This window comes from Oryzias latipes, chromosome 20, assembly GCF_053564925.1.
Source record: "Oryzias latipes strain Hd-rR chromosome 20, Olatipes_Hd-rR_3.1".
NCBI lineage: Eukaryota > Metazoa > Chordata > Actinopteri > Beloniformes > Adrianichthyidae > Oryzias > Oryzias latipes.
In genome coordinates, this window is record NC_136256.1 from 11,924,890 (window position 1) to 11,943,221 (window position 18,332).

At 42.3% G+C, this 18,332-nt stretch overlaps 1 protein-coding gene across 2 annotated transcripts in view; it reads right to left on the bottom strand.

Moving 5' to 3' along the window:
* itgb1a (integrin, beta 1a) overlaps positions 1-18,332 on the bottom strand; it is a 41,076-nt gene that overhangs the window by 3,999 nt on the left and 18,745 nt on the right. For both annotated transcript variants that reach the window (XM_023950367.2, XM_023950366.2), the window contains exons 2-15: positions 10,199-10,265; positions 8,999-9,084; positions 7,807-8,041; positions 7,546-7,716; positions 5,004-5,242; positions 4,742-4,897; positions 4,560-4,655; positions 3,714-3,803; positions 3,364-3,504; positions 1,827-2,029; positions 1,508-1,746; positions 1,208-1,430; positions 871-1,106; positions 596-762 (exon numbers count right to left, since the gene is read on the bottom strand). In XM_023950367.2, the coding sequence (XP_023806135.1) occupies positions 596-762; positions 871-1,106; positions 1,208-1,430; positions 1,508-1,746; positions 1,827-2,029; positions 3,364-3,504; positions 3,714-3,803; positions 4,560-4,655; positions 4,742-4,897; positions 5,004-5,242; positions 7,546-7,716; positions 7,807-8,041; positions 8,999-9,084; positions 10,199-10,265 (2,349 nt within the window). The remainder of the gene's footprint in view (positions 1-595; positions 763-870; positions 1,107-1,207; positions 1,431-1,507; positions 1,747-1,826; positions 2,030-3,363; positions 3,505-3,713; positions 3,804-4,559; positions 4,656-4,741; positions 4,898-5,003; positions 5,243-7,545; positions 7,717-7,806; positions 8,042-8,998; positions 9,085-10,198; positions 10,266-18,332) is intronic.

The following is an 18,332-nucleotide window of genomic DNA, read 5'->3' on the forward strand; positions in this document are numbered from 1 at the left end:
TATATTAGCATAAAATGCTAATTTGTGCGAACAGAATGATCATTCGAAGAAACAAAATTCTTGATAGATCCATCGGTTTCCTTCATTAAATCCACATTCCTAGAGGATATGACAGCTTGCGACCACTAGATGGCGAGATTTAACAGCAATGCCGAGCTTTGGCGGGCTCAGGCTTTAGGTCATATTGATGTTGGCCACAACGAGACAGAAAAAAAGAGTGGAAAGTCGTGGCCACTCCCCGTATGAAGTTTTTGGGGAGAACATAGGAGGGGAAAAAAAGGCTCCAGACAGCAGCTTTCGACCTCTTTTTTTTACTTTTGAGGGCAGTTACAAAGCTTCAAACTCAATCTGTCTGTGCAGCTGCAGGACTGCCAAGAAGAAAAGAAAAAAAGAAAGGTTTTGATATCAGTGTGTCTGCAAATCCTCATCTGCAGTCAAGAACAAGAATTTAGCTCCACAAGCTCATTCCTTCACAGCTAAACAAAAAGGCCAGACTGCGGCTGCTTTTCACAGTTGACTCACTCAACCACACTCCTGCCAAAACTCTGCTACAGTAGCCCCTTCTCAGTTTTTGGCACAGCTTCCAGCTCCTCACCGTGTCCCACTTGGCATTCATCTTCTCCTTTTCAAACTTGGCGAACTCCCTCCGGTCGTGGATGATCATCAGCAGCTTCCAGATGAGCAGCAGGGCCAAGCCGATCAGGACGATGCCGGCCACCACGCCAGCCACGATGGGGATGATGTCAGGACCTGAGGGGCAGTCTGACGCAGAGCAGGGGGCAGACATCAACAAAGGGCCTATTTTTACAGACCCCCCATAATTTAGCTTCTGTGGAAAAAGCGATTTGGCGAGACTTGCGGCTTTCTTACCAGGAGTTTCCACCACGTGAACCACTTTTTCTGTGTTGTTGTTGACGGCGTAGGTGTAGTAGAACCAGCAGTCGTTGGCGTCCCGCTCCTTGCAGTGCATAACGGGGTAGGAGGCGTCGTTGGGCTGGGGCAGCTTGTCTCGGTCCTTCACTTTGATCAGGGTAAATGTGCTGCACATTTCCTGACATTTGTCCTTCATCTCGCCGGTGCCGAAGGCCCGACATTCCACGCAATCCCTGGAGAGAACACGGATGTTCTTAGCCGTCACTAGCTACAGATGCACAGCGTTCCAACAGAAAGGAAGGGTCAGAATGTGCACTGGAGAAGCAGAAGTTACTTGTGCTCAGTGCAGACTCCGGGACAGGTGGGGCAGGCTTCGCAGGTGGGACCCTGGAATTTGGGGTCAGTGCACTTGCAGACGCCGCATTCACAGGTTCCTCTGCCGTTGCAGATCTGCTTGTTGCTGGCCAAACACGTCCGGTTGTCTTGAGAACACTCGCAGGCACTTCCCGTCCACATGGGGTCACATTTGCACACCCTGCACTCGCAGGTTCCGTGCCCTGCCAACCGCAGACGGGCACAGCGTCACCGGCTCAGCTCCGTTTCTGTCTGAGGCTCGGACTCGAGCGTCACTCACCTCCGCACAGCAGGTTCCCAGAGCGGTCGCAGTTGAAGTTGTCGCACTCGCAGTACAGGCCGCTGTACCTCTCGTTGGGATTCTCCCTCTTCTTGCACTCGCAGGTGCCGCACACGCACTCGCCGTTGTTGCTGCAAATGTCGGTGCTGTTGTCCTTGCGGCATGTGCGGTCCATGTCCTCAGTCGCCACGTCGTTGCTGCTGCATTCGCACTGTTTGCCCACGCGGCCTTCGTTACACCTGACAGGGAAGAGGAGCCTGTGGGTCAGAGGAAACCTGGAACACTGGAATAAGGGAGGGCGAGCATGCTTCAGGCTTACTTGCAGGCTCCGCACTCATACGTCCCGTTCCCAAAGTGGCACTTGGGGCTGTTCTTCTCACCGTCGTTGTGGCACTCGCACTCACAGATAAAGTTGAGGGTGAGTTCCACCTCCTCGGTAAATCCCAGAGGCTTGATCTTGATGGTTTCCGCCGTGCCTCCTTTGGGACAGCCTTTGGATGTGATGCTGATATTAAATGTGACCTGGAAACGAGAGAGCAACAAAGACAGCCTGACTCAGAGCAGACAGAAGGCTGAAGGTGCATTACTGGATTTTGGATGTGGCGCCACCAAGATGTGCAAACATCCTAAAGATGTCTTAGGACCAAATAAACACTAAGTCAGTGTAGCTGTGAGACAGCGGTGCTAACCTATGAATGTATAACAACAAAGGAAAGAATTTGGATGGCATTCAGACGTTTAAAGACCCACTCTGATGAAAATAGAGTTTTTGGTGTTTCTAACATGTTCTTATGGCATTTTTCTGATGATGGACATTGCTGGGCAGGTTTTGCCCTTTAGTGATGTGGTTTGCCAAGACAGGGACAGACAAAGGATAGTTTTGTGAGTAAAACAAACGCAAAGCTTAGTGGACGGTTCTTGTTGTGAAGACAGGGACGTCCTGGTCCAATCATGGGATTGGAAGTCGGATGTGGTATCCCGTTCAAGGATCCAGTATTTATTTTATTATTATCAGTTTAAGAAACGGTGTATATATCAAGCTTATTATTACAGATAAATACTCTAGTAGAAGTCTGCAGATCATTAACAGATCAAGAGATTCTATTGCTGCAAAGGGCAGCAGAATGCAGCACCAGTTTGAGCAGGAGGGACACAAAAACAGTTTGGTAAAATATATTATATAACATATTCACAGATTTGGATTTCCAGGCTCAATAACTGTTTTTTAAGAAAGTTTCGCCTTTAGTAAAAAATAGGGACCGTCCATAATCTCTTAAGAACAACCAGAATGAAGAAATGGTTCCATGGCTCTGAGCGAGTCATGAACACTCATCATCATATTCATGTAACAATCATAGAGGAAAGTTTTTAGTATTTAGGGATGTTTTATGAGGATATGAATCACATGATCAGAAATGTTTAATAGATCTGAAGATCCAAACTTTCTCACATGACTAAATATCACCTATTCTTAATCATTAACTATTTCCTGGTTGACACTTAAGTGTTAAAAGATAAAAGAAGGGGAACAAAATAAAAATAGAGGGAAAGTTGGATCTGTTTATTACATTTTTCTCACTTTTTAATAAAAGTATTGGATCAGGACTTTGTTTCAGCAGACATTCAAAGTCAAATGGCTCAGAATCAAATCGGGCCAAAAATAAAAGCCTGATCTGGACATTACTGTGGGATATCTTTTGGTGCTTTGTGATTCAACATCAGAAAAAGAAACCGTCTGTGAAGTTCCATTAAATCTCACATGAAACCCTTTTGCAGTTCCAAGTCTTTCTGTGAAGTTGATTTACTTTGGTATGATGGACAAGTACACAACAACAAAGTGGGGTCCTGCTGCTCACCTCATCTCCAATGGAGATGTTGGAGCACTTGCGTCCACTTTCCCCCTCGCTGACCACTCCGTTCTTGCAGTGCGATTTGTACGCTATGGTCACGCCCTCTGGAAGCTTGCTGTTCTCCAGGATGACCTCAGATGACAGAGACTGCCAAAAAAGCAGGAGATAACAGCATCAGCGTTGCCTTATCCAGCTCTGGAATGCCATCTGGTAGCTTTGCTTTGACAACAATCGATAAACAAAGACTTAGCTGTTCCAGCTCTGCAGACTCTCAAGTGTTCTGCAGCCCAGGTAGTAAAATCCCTATTCAAGTTTTAGACAATTCAATTTGTTCAAGTATTGCCTAAACTACTTACATTGTAAGCATCTATGATGAGGTTAATGACATTGCTGGAGTTTGCCGATAAAGTACCGACTGCAGACTTTGGGATCAGATTTTTCAGCTCCTGAAAAATAAGAAAAAGTGTTTAATTCCTGCTTGGATGCACTAATTTATACTCAAATGACTTCTATCTGTGGGGGTTTTGATACTAAAAGTTTGACATTAACATAACAGAATGTTAGAACTTATATTTAGATAGTCGAGTGATCTTTTAATTATGATTATGCCGTTTTTAGCCTACATCAAAGAATCTGTGTCGTTTTCTAGAACATAGTTCCTGTAGAGCGGCAGTAGCTCATTAGCATTAGTAGCTCTGCTCCATTCGGATGCAAATAGATCCATGCACGTCTTTGTTGTCATCCTCCGAGCTGCATCTGATTATCAGCTGTGCTCGCCATTTTTCTGTTGCACCAGTTGAGAGTGTGAGGGGCTGTAAGCTAGCAGGAGAGAGTGTAAATAGAGAGCTCTCAGCAACAAGGAGGGAAAGGGGAGGGGGGGGCTGCTCTGCTTCCACAGCACAAGTAGAATTTTGAAAGAACTACTGCCGCTTTGCAGAAACAATAGAAAGCGATACAAGTTTTTGATTTTGGCTGAAGACGGCATAACTTCTAGAAAACAGATCAAAAGACAATCAAAGTGGGACTTTAAGCATACAAATACTTATTTATGAGACTCATTTTAAAACATTATCAACAAAATAAAAGGTGTTCAACCTGACATGAAAATTACAATTGAAGTTACAGAAACCGATTGGAAAAAAACATCCGATCTTTGAACTTAACGCAGGTCATTTTAAAGCTGTTTTACAACTGAACCAAACCTGGTAAACCGGCTGGAACTCTTCAGTTACTGCAAAAATAGTCTGGATGTTGTTGTCGCTCAGCTTCTGAACCAGGTGTGCGATGGAGGGGTAGTCCTTTAGGCGAAGGACAAAAGGCACGTTTGTATCTCAATGTTAACATAATCCTTCCAAACGTGTCTGGGCAGCATCAAATCTCTCACATAGTAGTGGCTCATGGTATAAACGTTGTTCTCCAAGTGGCATTTTCCATCATTGGGCAGAACAATGCCTCCCAGTTTACCGTCTCCAGCAAAGTGAAAGCCGGCGTCAGTGGAGAAAACCAGCAGGCGAGTCACGTTTCTCCATCCAATCTGCTCCTGAAATGGAATTTTACAGTTTGCTGAATCCCTTTGTCCGAATATGCAAAAACGCGGTGACTTTTTCTGGAGGTGCAGCTCTATTGGATAGTGGTGTCACGCTTACCCCACACACAGCCACTTGCATGATGGCATCAAAGCCTCCTTCTGGGGAGTCCAGGTTTCCTGAAATGTGCTGCTGGCCCACCAGCGTGTTGAACAACTTGCCATCTTCGGTCAGCTTCAGCACGTTCTTGTAGCTGAACGGGCTGGTGCAGTTCTGGTCGCCTGTGCACGGGTTCCGCAGTTTGGCTGGGGTGGTGCTGATGTAAGGCATGACGGTTTTCTCCACAAAAGACCCAAAACCTGCAAAAAAATTTAAAAGAGCAGATTCAAAATTTCACTTTAATTTATTAAGGAAAGAGGGATCACAATGCTTTGCTGGATTTCTTGTTTAGAGATTCTAAAGGGGATATTTTTTTTACAACTCATTTTGCTCAATCTTATGATAACAGAGGACAGAAAAGCGTTGTTGTGCCATAATTATGTGTAATAAATAAGACCCACTATTATCTATTTTCAAAACTTTCCTAGTGGCACTTTAATTATGATTATGTCATCTTTAACCAAAATCAAAACCTGTGTTGTTTTACAGAAAATAGTTTCTGCAGAGCCGCAGGAGCTCCTTAGAAATTCACCTTTAAGTTTTGGCGCAGCCCATTTTGCCAAACCTACATAAATGGTCAACTGTAATCAGGGGCCTCATTTATAAAACTTTGCGTAGGATTTGCGTCAGAAGTGGCGTATGGATGAAACATAGGACGTGCGTACGCACAGAAATATTCAGAGTTATAAAACCGTGCGCACGCACATCCTACGCATCTTACCCTTAATAAATCACAACCAATTCTAAATGCTGCGCAGCTTTTGCGGCTGTATGACACACCCATAGTTGCCCATAAATAGTCCGTGAAACGCCCACAAATGAATATTCATTGATTGCGAAACCATGGCACACACCGAGAGGAAATGAAAAAAACGTAACTTCACTCAATGTGAAGTAGAAGTTATCGTTGGCGAGGTGGAAAAGAGGAGAATAATGTTGTTTGGAGGGCACAGTGTGGGCATTACTAATGCCAAAAAGGCACGTGAGCGGCAAACGGTGGCAGACGCCGTAAATGCTGTAGCCTCACAACCTCGGACCGTGGCCGAAATAAAAAAGAAATGGTCGGACATCAAAGTCAAGGCAAAAAAACGTCTAGCGCTGAAGCCCCCACCCCCCACCCCCACCTCCACACACACACACCCGTGTCTGCCACGGGTGTGGGGGGGGGGGGGACACCGGAGCTGACCCCTCCTGATGAGAGACTGGCGGCAATAATTGGGGAATCCCTTTTAAGTGGAGTGGTGACTGAGGCGGAGGGGGACACCGACGCGCCAGATGCACCGGGTGACACACCCCCAAAAGCCCGCAGAGGAAGTCGGAACCGGCTCATAAGCCACTCGTCCTCGTTTGCCAACAAGTCTCCTTGCTGTCTAAAGACACGTTCACTCCGAATTCTTCCATTTGCCACATCTTCTAAGAGCGCAAGATCAGCCATTGTGCGTCATTACGCATTGTGATGGGGCATTTTATTTCCATCCATTTAATTACATCTGAAAAGCTACAGATGTCGGGAATAATCGACGTGGAAATGGGAAATTTATCAGCGCAAATGTAATTTCTTGTTGCTTTCTGAATGGTTGAGACATACGCCATACATTGTTTTATGAAAAATAAAACAAACTAAAGGCATATGCATGAATACCATAATTCTGTAGCTTATGAAGAAATGTTTTACTATGAAAACAACTTTCCCTAGTGGACAATTAATGCATCTCTCTCTATCTATCCATCTGTCTGTCTGATTGCACCTATATCTGCTCCGCCAGACGGACACATTGACGGGAATGTCAGTTTTGTACATTATTTCGTTCTGTTAAATATATTATTTATGAGGATGAATTGCACTACATGCCAATATTGCAGAACATATTTCACTTTTCTTTTTCCAAATATGTGTTCATTTGAATTTCTGTTGTAATTTTCGTTTGATTTTTTTTTTGTTTGTTTCACTGCTGATCGATCAAACAGGTGTTCGTGTAGGCTGTTAATTGTAAGACTTGCTTTGTGAAGTTTTCATGTTATTTCTGAGAGGCAGTATTGTCATTTTCACTTTCACGTGTTTCTTCCATCTGCCGACGGTATCGCCGTTTCTCATTTCATCCGTTTTTGTGCGTACGCCTGGGTCAGAGCTTGCGTGAAGGACCGCACATTTTCCCGTCAAGTTTGCTTTTTATAAATCTCAACTATTGCGTAGAGAGTGGCGTACGCCTTCTTTTGTGCGTACGCAACGTTTATAAATGAGGCCCCAGATCTTTGTTTTCATGCTATAACACTGGACACATTTTTCCATGAAGGTTGGAGCTTTGAAAGTTTAAACATGAGCGTTTAGTGTGAAAATGTGTATAAAAAGTGTATAAAGTGTGTAATGAGGGGTTTTTCAGGGTCGGAACACCCGTCAGCCTACTTTGCAGATTTAACCTCTCGCAGGTAATTTTTAGAATGCAACTCCTGCAATAAAGAAGAGAACACTGTGCTTCAAAATGTGGTCCCTTATGATCCCCACCTATCCTGAAGTCAGATGTTATCTTTGACATCTCCGACATTAGACTGGTTCCCAAGTTCTTCACGTTCTCCAGATCGTCCGCCATGGAAAAGGACAGATCCATCAAGTAATAAAGGTCGATGGGATAATCCTCGGCTCGCTTGAACTTCAACTTAAAGGACTGAGGCTCTCCTGTAGGAAAGATATTAAAAAAATCTATCAACCAGCATAAACAAATACAAGTTTTTTTCTTTAGAACAGTCAACTCAGATATGATCGCACCAGATCGAAGGGTTAGGTTGAGTTTCTGGGGCTGGATCTGAGTGATGTCCTCCGGCTTTAGCTGCTTTGCTCTGGATCTGTCTTTAACTTTCTTGCGGTTTGTAACCGTTTTGTTCTGCAGGACCTTGTGCTCTCCGTGTGGGTCTTCAATCATGTCCTCAGTGCAACCCCTCGTCAACAGAGACTGGAACTCATCACAGCGGGTTGACAAGGACTCGCCCTGTTTCAAAAAGTTCTGAAAGTAGAACAATAACAAATGAATGGGAGAGTTCCGATAAACGGCTGGAAAGACAACACAAGCCAGTATTCTTCCAATTCTGAAAAGACCATTTTTTTCTCTTTATTATTTGAAATGCCAAAACTGCTTTTTTGTGTCAAACTTTTAAGACAATTTATTTCAGTTTGATACAATTGTAAAACTTTATGAATTAAAGCTGCGAGCAGCATTGTACAGCTGAGCGGGCCTAAGCAGCTGCTTCCCGCCCCTTACTCTTCCTCCTCTGCCTCCACCAGCTTCGTCAAAGATGCATGTGACAGCTTCATGATTAAAACCCTTTTTTCAAAATGGCGGCTTTTCTGTTGGTTTTATTTCCATAGCAACCATGTTGTGTTTTGGTCGCCTGGGAATGACGAATAGGTCAACGTCATTTTTAGAAGAAATCGGCAAAAGTAAATATTTGGATTTCCTTGGCAGCCTTGGCGTTTTTCGTTAACCACGCCCACCTTCCTAATATGTTCATTTTGTATGTTGCATCATTTCATTCAGCTTGAGCTGGAAGAGGATTCGTGTATACAATATTCCACATTTGCCTTTGAGACGTTAGCAGTTGATTGAAGTAAAGACAAAAAAATATTTTAGCTCCTCCTCCTTTTGGGGGTTAGACCTCATGATTTGACATGAGGTCTAATTACGCAGAACACCCTAATGAATTACAACCGAACCTTTACTGTAACTTACAGCTTCAAATGGTGCGTTTGTAAATAAAAGTTTTCAAAAAACGTTTGAAAACAACCATTTTAGCAGATCTGAATGGTTTTTAATGACATCACAATGGTTAACTCTAGCTATTCAACAAATTGTTCTTATCCAGAATTAAATATTCATGAGCCAGCTGTCACTCATTGCCTAAATCAAAGGCATCCACCTGCAACAATGGCTAGCAGATTTAGCAGCCAGCTTTTGCCAACATACCGGGTCTTTGCACCAGCCACATTTGGCTCCAGCTTGGATACACTCTCCACAGTATTTGGCATTGGCGTTGATGCACTCGTTCCCCTCTGCATGTGGACAAAACAGGAGAAAGGTCAGTCACTTGGCTCCTCCTTCCCTTTTGGAGTTCAGCTCATTTGAATCACTGCAGCTTGATGTAAACTAAGGACTGACTCAGATCGAATTCTTTGTCCTTCAGTTAAGCTTAGCTAAATCGGTATCGCACCCTCCTTTGGCTAAAGAAACCAATAGGCTTATTACAAATTTAATACCTAAGCTGATTATATGTTCAGTGGCACTTATTGTGGTTTACATTTTCTCTTCTAAATAATTATTTTAATATGAAATAATCTGTGACATCATTATGTTACAGTTCAGAAGCGAGACATACAGGTGTCATAAAAACAGAACACAACATCCGCAGTTTGGTAGTACTTTGGGATCCTTCCTCTCTGGTGCAGCAATGCCGAGAGTCGTCTTCCCCAAATGTGGCGATTTGCCTGAGAGTACTTGTGTGTCTGCGCTACAAGCTGTTCATCCTAAGCGCATTTTCAGCAATGCGTGTAAAGTGGTCGGACCGAAACGTGCCGGGTTAAAGCCAGACAAAGTAAATATGCTCGATTTCTGGCCAAAAATCTTTAGATGTGCTGCTGTTTGAAAAACATTTCCCGTTTAAGGTTTATGGGCCTTCAAATGCACTTTAGATCAACATGCTGCTGTTTCAAGTCAAGCCTGTTGTTTAATTTAGCTTAATTTCATAAATCAGGGTTTTTGCAGTTGCTCGGAGCGCCAGCTCACACACACGCTGTTTCAAAGCAGAAATGTCGCTCCGTCATTAGTAACCGTTCAAACAATCTACATGGATTTGTGTTTCCAGTCGTGTCCAGACAAAATAAAGGCTTAAGTTATTCCCACATATTTACGTGCAGCCAAGATGCAGATTGCGGCATGGACTTTATTTTCATCCAAGGCTAAATGTTGTTAGCGCGTTAGCCCTCTCATGAGTCCTTTACCGCAGTAAAATGTGGAGAAATATTGACGGTATTAATATTTGAATACCTCCCAAGTCTAGAAGCCAACATTTGTCTCCAAGACAAAACACAGGCTGACAGGAAAAAAAAATACTAATCACAATTTACCATAGCGTAATTCAAGAATCCAAAGTCCTTAAATGAATCTTACCTTTCTGAGCAAAACAGTAACAGAAGATCCCCAACAGGGTAGTCATCAAAAATAGCTTTAGGTCCATCTGTAAACATACAACAGATTGTAATTGAGTATTTAAAAAAACAACACATCAATACATTTTCAAAAAAATCTAAGCTTTGTGGCCTAAATGCTTACATTGATCATTTGAGAAATAAAGCTGCGAAGAGTGTGAAAGATGACAGATATCGTCTATGAATGAGCTGGTTTTAATGAAAGATACTCAATCATCCAGAGGCGGGAAAGAAGCTAAAGTCCGCTAATTTAAGCCACTTTCATATGCCTTCATGAATCCACACAAACATGCACAATCAAGTTGCCCTTGGCCTAACCTGAATTTGCCCAACCCCTTTTCCTCCAAATAAAATAGGATCCCTAGAGTCGTCATGTTTATTGATTCCTTGTCTGACAACAGGTTCTCTGCTCAGATGGCAGTGATGCACTTCAGCTACCCTTAATGCAAGCTCATGACTTACTAATGGATAGAGTGTGGGGCCCCCCCCCATCTGTGACCAGTGTCACAGGTATCACTGAGGTCTACAGACACACGTGAAGCTCTATGGAAGTGGCTGCAAAAGGCAAATATACGACAAATGAAAGAGGAAGTGGATGTGAGGAATGGTAACCATAGGGCCAAGAATAACCTCCAAAACATTCCAGGTGAACTCCTTAGTAGGGGTCCATTCACTGTTCGATCACACCATTAATGCCTAGACACAACTGCGCCTTAAAACGGACTTCCGGTTCTGGCTAATGTCAGGGCGCCATGTCATTGTTTGCAACCAGTTCCTGTTGACTTTTTGAGGCTGCTTTGCTGCATCTGCCACAGGCTGTCCTGAATCTGTGCAGGCACGAGGAAAATTCAAAACTATCCATTAAGGGTGTAACGATTAACTGACTTAATCAACGAATTGACTATAAAACTGTTTCAAAATGAAATAAATCGATTATATGGATATTGGAAAATATCATTTGGATCTAGACACGGTGGGTTTATTTCACTATAATGTAAAAACGACCAAGTGCATCACAGTGAACAACACGCGTGATGGCAGCAAAAAAAGGATCAGTCCATCATTACAGTCCAATGTACAGAAACACCTTGAATCTATCAGAGACATCTGACCGACAGTTTGGTAGAATGTTCCAATAATGTTCCCTCCCATCAAAAATTATTTTGATGTGGAAAAACAGCATTGGGCCGAACTTTAGGAAGGTAGAAGGTGACTAAATTTGTCATTAATTCTTGTTGACTAGAAATACAAGAAATCTGCACTGTTCAGTACCCAACTATTTATTGAGTCACAATGGTTGGATTTTTGGCTAAAGATGTTCTAGATCCATTTTTATGAATGTTCTATGAATGGTATCAGCAACCATAAATTATGATTTGATTCGAACTGTTGTTCAAATGAATTGTTACACCCACACTATGAACCCCATGCATTCTGGAATGCAATAAGAACACAACAATTTTTGTCCAATTTTGTTTTATTAATATGACTATTTTTTTAAAGATTCTGTTTAATAACAATTGAACATCAATGCCTGATTGTGAGTTTGTACTTGTTTCAGTGACCTCTGTGGGTTTGCTTTCATTAACAGAAAAGTCCCAACAAATCTTATTGTGTTGGAAACTTTTGTTGCTCTAAAACGACATTGTCACTCTATGTTAGCTGCATTCTACTTTACATTCACTACTGTACATGCATGCTTGTGTGGGAGGAGAGGGAGACGAGTTGACAGGAATGCACATACTTTCATTACAACAGTGTGTTACATTGCAGTGTGTTCCTTTCAGAAAGTCCACAAATGTGTGCACTTTTTCTGCTGCCAGTACTATACTTGTGCGACAAGAGAAAATGTAGAGGAAAATCATTTAGATTTTAGGATTGCAAGTAGTGTTCTAAATGCATTAATAGCCGTCCTCCCCCATCCCCAACTCAGTGCTTTATATAGAAAACAATGCATAAGGGGTTAAGAGAATGAATGGGCATTCTGAATCAAAGGGCTCTTGTAGTTTGCGATGGACTGGAACTTACTTGTGTCAAATCTCACTGGATTTTGTAAAGTAAACGTGTAGTATCGCATTTTACATTAAATCTCAAACTTTAAAGAACCATCAGTAAACTTTCTACGGAAGCTGACATGGTTCAAAAGCTTTTATCGGTTAATTTTTTGTAGGGGCTTAGTTAAGACAGCATTCCTTTACTCTGCTACTAAAGGATGCTTTGACTGGTGAATTCCTAAATGCCTCTGTGACTGTGTCTGGTGATTTATATAGACACAGACGGCCTGTCTGTGGGCCCCCTGGGTTGGATCAGATGGCCTGGATCTCCACTGCTGTAGGTGAACACTCAGTGAGGAAGCACGTTTTACTTCTATGATATAAAAGCAGTTGTAACCCATTAGTAAAGCTCACTATTAAAATACACTTTTAAATATTTTGACTGTTTCATCAAGTCTGCATTAACCTAGAAATATTTTCCACTGAAACGAAGCCTTAAGCTGAAGAATCTCAGCTCAAATTCCTGACAAAACAAAAACCACACCAGCATATTTTCCTTTCCTTCTGACTAAAGCTCCATCTTCAGCTTGAGTTTGCTGTTCCAAGGAGTCAAACAGAAGGCAAACGAAGGCTACTAAGAACTGTGATAAAAAAAAAGGCAGAATGGCAAACGCTGCCGAGGTCGGTGTAGGTACCATAACCAGTTGGCCTACAACAACCGTTCAGGGCCCTTTGAGTAGTGCTGACGTCACATTGTGTGACTGCTGTCCAAGAAGAAGATATTATGCGGTCTGTTTTAAACAAACAGAGCTCCGACATAGAGCAAGATTATCTTCTAAATGTGCTTTTATTATTGTAATGGTTATAATTAAGTGCATTTGCAGTCGAACGGACTGTGGTCCGAACCCTTCTCCGGACCGCACACTGTAACAAATCACCTTCCCTGCCTGCGAACACGAAGCTACGAGACTCCAGCTGCTCTGCTCAGAGACACGGTTCGCTTGTGTAGAGCAGCCGGTTCATTTTAACAGCCACAGATCCTTTTACAAAGTGGGTTGTGGTAAAATCTCTTTATAAACATTACAAAGAAAAATGTCAGACACAACTTATAAAGGAAAAGAACTTTGGGTTACAAAAGGAAACGTGAAATGAAAATATATAGAGCCCGAGCAGATCTCCACCCTATGTAGTTTGTCCAAGTGGGGCTACCGTACTGTGACGTTATCCTCAGTCGAAAAGACCCCAACGGTTATTGCAGGCCGAACGGTTATGGTACTTACACCGGCTCTAGGTTGACGTCATGAAATGGGCGACACCCACAAGAAGAGAAAGGCGGTGCCTCAGAGATCGAGTCGCCTTACATATTTACTTAGGTGGGAAAATAACTAACATTTCATTTAAAAAAAAGTTCTTTAGTGCCAAAAATATATTATCATACATATGGATACAGTTAGGTCGTCGTCGTCAAAAATCGGAACTTATCATAAACAATTTCCCAGAGCAGAAACCAAAGCATATCACCTATCACTATGATACTAAATACTTAAAAATAACTAAATCAAAAATCATTTTTCTTGGGTTTCACCTACGCTTTTGATTATTTTGAAGGACTACAATGCTAATTACACATCAGTTATTATGGTGATCCTAACACATACATTGTCGCTAACACAGTTGTTTTCATAAATGTTTGATTGTTCTAACAATTCATAAAATATTTGTAAACGTGAAAGACACTTTCACAGAAAATGTTTAGGCATAAAAATGGACTATAGAATAGTCTAATAGTCTTCATATTAGGTCCACTTTACATCTTTCTTAAATCAATCTTTAACTGAGCATTTAGCAGAGTTTGGACTTAATGTTACATAAATGTAGAAATAATAGAAACTCTTCCCAAGGCTATTTCAGTTATTTCTGACATCTGAGACTAAAGCAGAAAACACACAGTTCAGTTTCTACTGTTTATTACAATGCAAGAAGATCCCAAAAAATTGAGGTTCAAAAGAAGAAAGGCATTTAACAAAACCTAACAAATCACTAAGATTTTACTGATATTGCAGGAATTTACGCTTTGTGTAAATTGCTTAATGAGTATATTTAAATAAAGACTAGAAAATTATTAGTTTTAAAGTTTGTTGCAAGTTTATTCACATTTTGCTCAAACTTAAGCCTGACTTCTTTTCCTCTTTTTATATAAAATAAAATCCCTAAACTACGCACTCCTGATAGAACACTACTGTCCCAAAACCACTAAGAAAGCACAAAACTAAACAATTTGTGAAAGACCAAAAATCCAGCCAAGAATATTTGCTTGTGTTATTAAGTTAGACTTATCTTAATTACTGTATTTTAGGGCTGCACGATATGAGGAAAACTTGCGATATGCGATATGAGGGATTAATATTGCGATAACGATATAATTTGCGGTATATAAACAAATAGCGAAACTACCAAAAACATCATTCCCATTTTAATGCAACAGTTTAAGAATTGTACTCCAAATGACCCTCGTTGACATAGGAGGGAACATCTAACATAAAAGGGCTCCATCTGATCGGTCAACAACTCTAAAGGCTCTATCCGATTGGTCAAATGCATAAAGGGATTTATTTGATTCGTTAAATAATTTAAGCTGCCATAAGATTGTTTTAGCACATTTAAGGTAACCATATATTGCATTTTTTGCTGTGTTTTGCGATATGCATATTGCACAGCTTGATCTTGCGATAACGATAAATTTGCGGTATATTGTGCAGGCCTACTGTATTTCAAATATTTTTCCCCTTTAAGAAACTATTTAGACTTTTTAAAGAAAGTCCTATCTGTTCTCCAAGCATCTGCATAATAATCTAAGTTCTAAAATTATACTTTTGTTAAACGACCACCAGGAGCACTACGGAAGCCTCAGAGGGGAGACTACCTGCATGATTTTATGTCCAGCAATAAGCGCGATTGCTTTGACACACACTCAAGCAGCCAAACAGCATGGACCTAGCTTCAGCTCTAAGACACGTCCGTCATGGTGCAAGAAACACCCATGCTCAGCCGCATCCCACAATCCTTTGGTGCCATTAGACCCAACGTGCACGTGACCGCCACTACAATATGATGCAGCTTTCAAGTTAAAAGCAATCGTTAAAAGCAGTGTGAAAAAAATCCACCATCACCAACGGGTTTGGAAAAGTCGGTCTGCTGCGTGCCAGAAGTTTCCTTCACTGTTGTGGAAGGAAACTTCTGGCGCACGCGCCGCGCAGAGCCGCATAGACCTCGCATAGGCCCGTGCCGCGCGCACTTACAAGTCACCGTGCTCTCTTTTACTTGTATGTTTTTTTCATCCAGCCCGGTTATTTCCACATTGCTGCCGTGTTATAGGCGTAACGAGGGGAGAGCTGCTCTCGCGTTCCGCTGCAGCTCCATGCTCTTTCTTAAACACGCATGCGGTTTCAGTTTCAGGACATATACATCCTCAATCTACAACACAGTGTGGCGAACCAGGGTTAGCGCCGCCTTAAACCCCTAAGACTCATGGGAAGTGGGGAATCTGAGCGTGAATTTCCACACCATAAGTGAGGAAGCCGTTAGCTGATGTGACGTCCATGCTGTTTGGCCGACGTGGGTATATTCAAATTAATAGGCTATACTACTGGTTACTCCTCCCTCTCTGAGACTACTGTGGTCTCAGTGACATGCCAATTGAATTGCCACAACATGCGGCTTGTGTATGTAAAAAGTGGTTAATCCTCATTAAATTGGGTGGGTGCGGCTTGTAATCAGGTGTGCACTATAACCCGGCATTTACGGTATGCTGTTTTTAGCCAAAATAAAAAAACTGTTTGTTCTTGCGGTCCTTTAATTGCGATTATGAAGAGCAGGAGTAGTTCATTAGAAATTCGCCTCCTATTTGTGGGCGGGAAGTAAGCTTGTGCTGATTTCCCATGATCCTTTTGTCGACACTCACTCCCGTAAACACGCCGTTCGGAATACTCTGCGCCGATCAGACTCGATCAAAATTTCTTTTGGATCGAGATTGGTGGGTTATGCTGATCCGATCATGGTCCATCTAAACAGTCTATTCCGATCGTGGGTCACTACTGCTCTGGCTTTGATCCGATCAAAGATATTTTGCACATGTAACCGTGGCTAATGGAGCGGAGCAGGGAGCTTGCAGTCCAGCGACTGTGGCTCCTAAGTCACAGCTGCCTGCTTTTTCCAACTGCCTTTTTTTCATTTGCTCCTGATTCAAAACAATTTGAAAAAATAAATGCTCAGTAATACAATTTTAAGATTAATTGTTTATGTCTTCCATTATCGGAAAAATACTAAAAGAACATGTTAAAAACACCATTTTGATCAGAGTGGGTCTCTAAACTACGCACTCCCAAGAGAGTGCTGCATTCCAAAAACCATTCCCAACACTCTAAAACCACACATCTCAATTGTGAAAGACAAAAAATCCACTCAACAGTATTTGCTCGTCCTATAAAGCTTGATGTATTTGAAATATTTTTTCCTCTTTACACCCAAAGCGACTATTTAGACTTTTTACTTAAGTGTTGTCTTGGTGCGACCACCGGCATTTTAATCTAACAACTAAAATGTTTCAAATAAGAATACACAGAGGAATCCCGCAACAATATGACTGACTAGAGCTGGTAAATAGAAGTTAATATAGGTGTTCTGGTCTCTCAGTCAGACAACTTTTCCCCTCCACCAACAGCTGTGACAAATGAGAGCTCGGTGTTTCATGAAGCCTGCAGAGCTCTATCAGTTGGCAGAAAGTGAAGTCTGGCAGACACTGTGGTGCGCGACTAAAACGGGCTGAGCTTCTCAGGCATTCCCGAGCCTCCCAATGGTGCTAACCCTCAATGCTTTAGGGAAATGTGATCCTCACCACCCATGATGCAAACACAAGGCTTGTAAACCCCAACTGCTGGAGCTCTCACTCTAGTTCGCAGGTATACCAGTAAGGCTGCAGCATTTATCTTTAAGGAAATAATGCATCGTCAGAATAAACACATTCGAGTCTTTGGCAAGTATTTGGGCCATCAGAAAAGAGCAGCAGTTGAAAACCAGCAACACATTTGAAAGCTGTACAGCAGCAGCAGCAGTAGCAGCAGTAGCCGTAGGAGGTCTGGTGCTTTTCCCCACTCAGAATGCCTGCTCTCCTCAGTCTATGGAAAAAAAATGGACTGGAAAAGAAAGAAAAACAGGAAAGGGCGGGACACGGCTCAAAGAAAGAGACCCAGATCCATAGAAAAAGAAATCCCAGGCTTTCCTCGCCTCTAAGGTTGCCTTTTAGCCTCTCCTGATCCACACTACCCCAATTCCACGATGTGTTTCACTGTAAACAGAATATTTAGGACTATGAAAGCAAACAGGGCTCTGTGAAAAAGAGCTCTGTGTGGCTCAGTTTAATCCTATAGATCTTTATCGCCTAAAGGTTTTAATGAATTTCCTTTCATTCAACTCCCATCCTCCCTTTTGCTCTTGCCCCCCTCCCTCCCCACATTTTTTCTCTTCACTTCCTTCTCCATGAGCAGAACCAGACCAGCGGTCTTTCAGACTCCCTACAGCCTTCAGCTGCGCAGACTGGGGAACATGTCAGAGCCCTGGGATGTCCACGCACAGCAGAACTGAAGGAGAATACCAAACACTGTCCTTCTGTGTCTGACCCCCACCCCCACTTCCCCTCGCCATCCGGAGGGTCCCTCGCAGGGGAAACAAAGGAAATAATCCGTTCACCCTCAGAGACCACGACAGGGGGTTTGATACTTCAAGTGTCCCCACTTACAGCCCACTTCTTTGCTAAAAGACTCTGTGTAACAAATAACACTAATGAGCCTTGATGAAGCCTTTAATCCCTTCCCTTAGGGTACGGATACATGAATACACTTCTTTTTTGCACTTAAAAACAAACAAACAAAAAAATGTCACGACTAGCGACATAAAAAACAAAAATGAATAAAGTTGACATAGTTTCCACATTGCTCAAGCATTCCAGTTTTCGTACAATTCCCAAAAAGGAAAAGCTCGGAGAACACCTTTAGGAACAAATAACAGAGGTGACTACGTAAGAAAGAGAAAGAAATGCCAAGAATG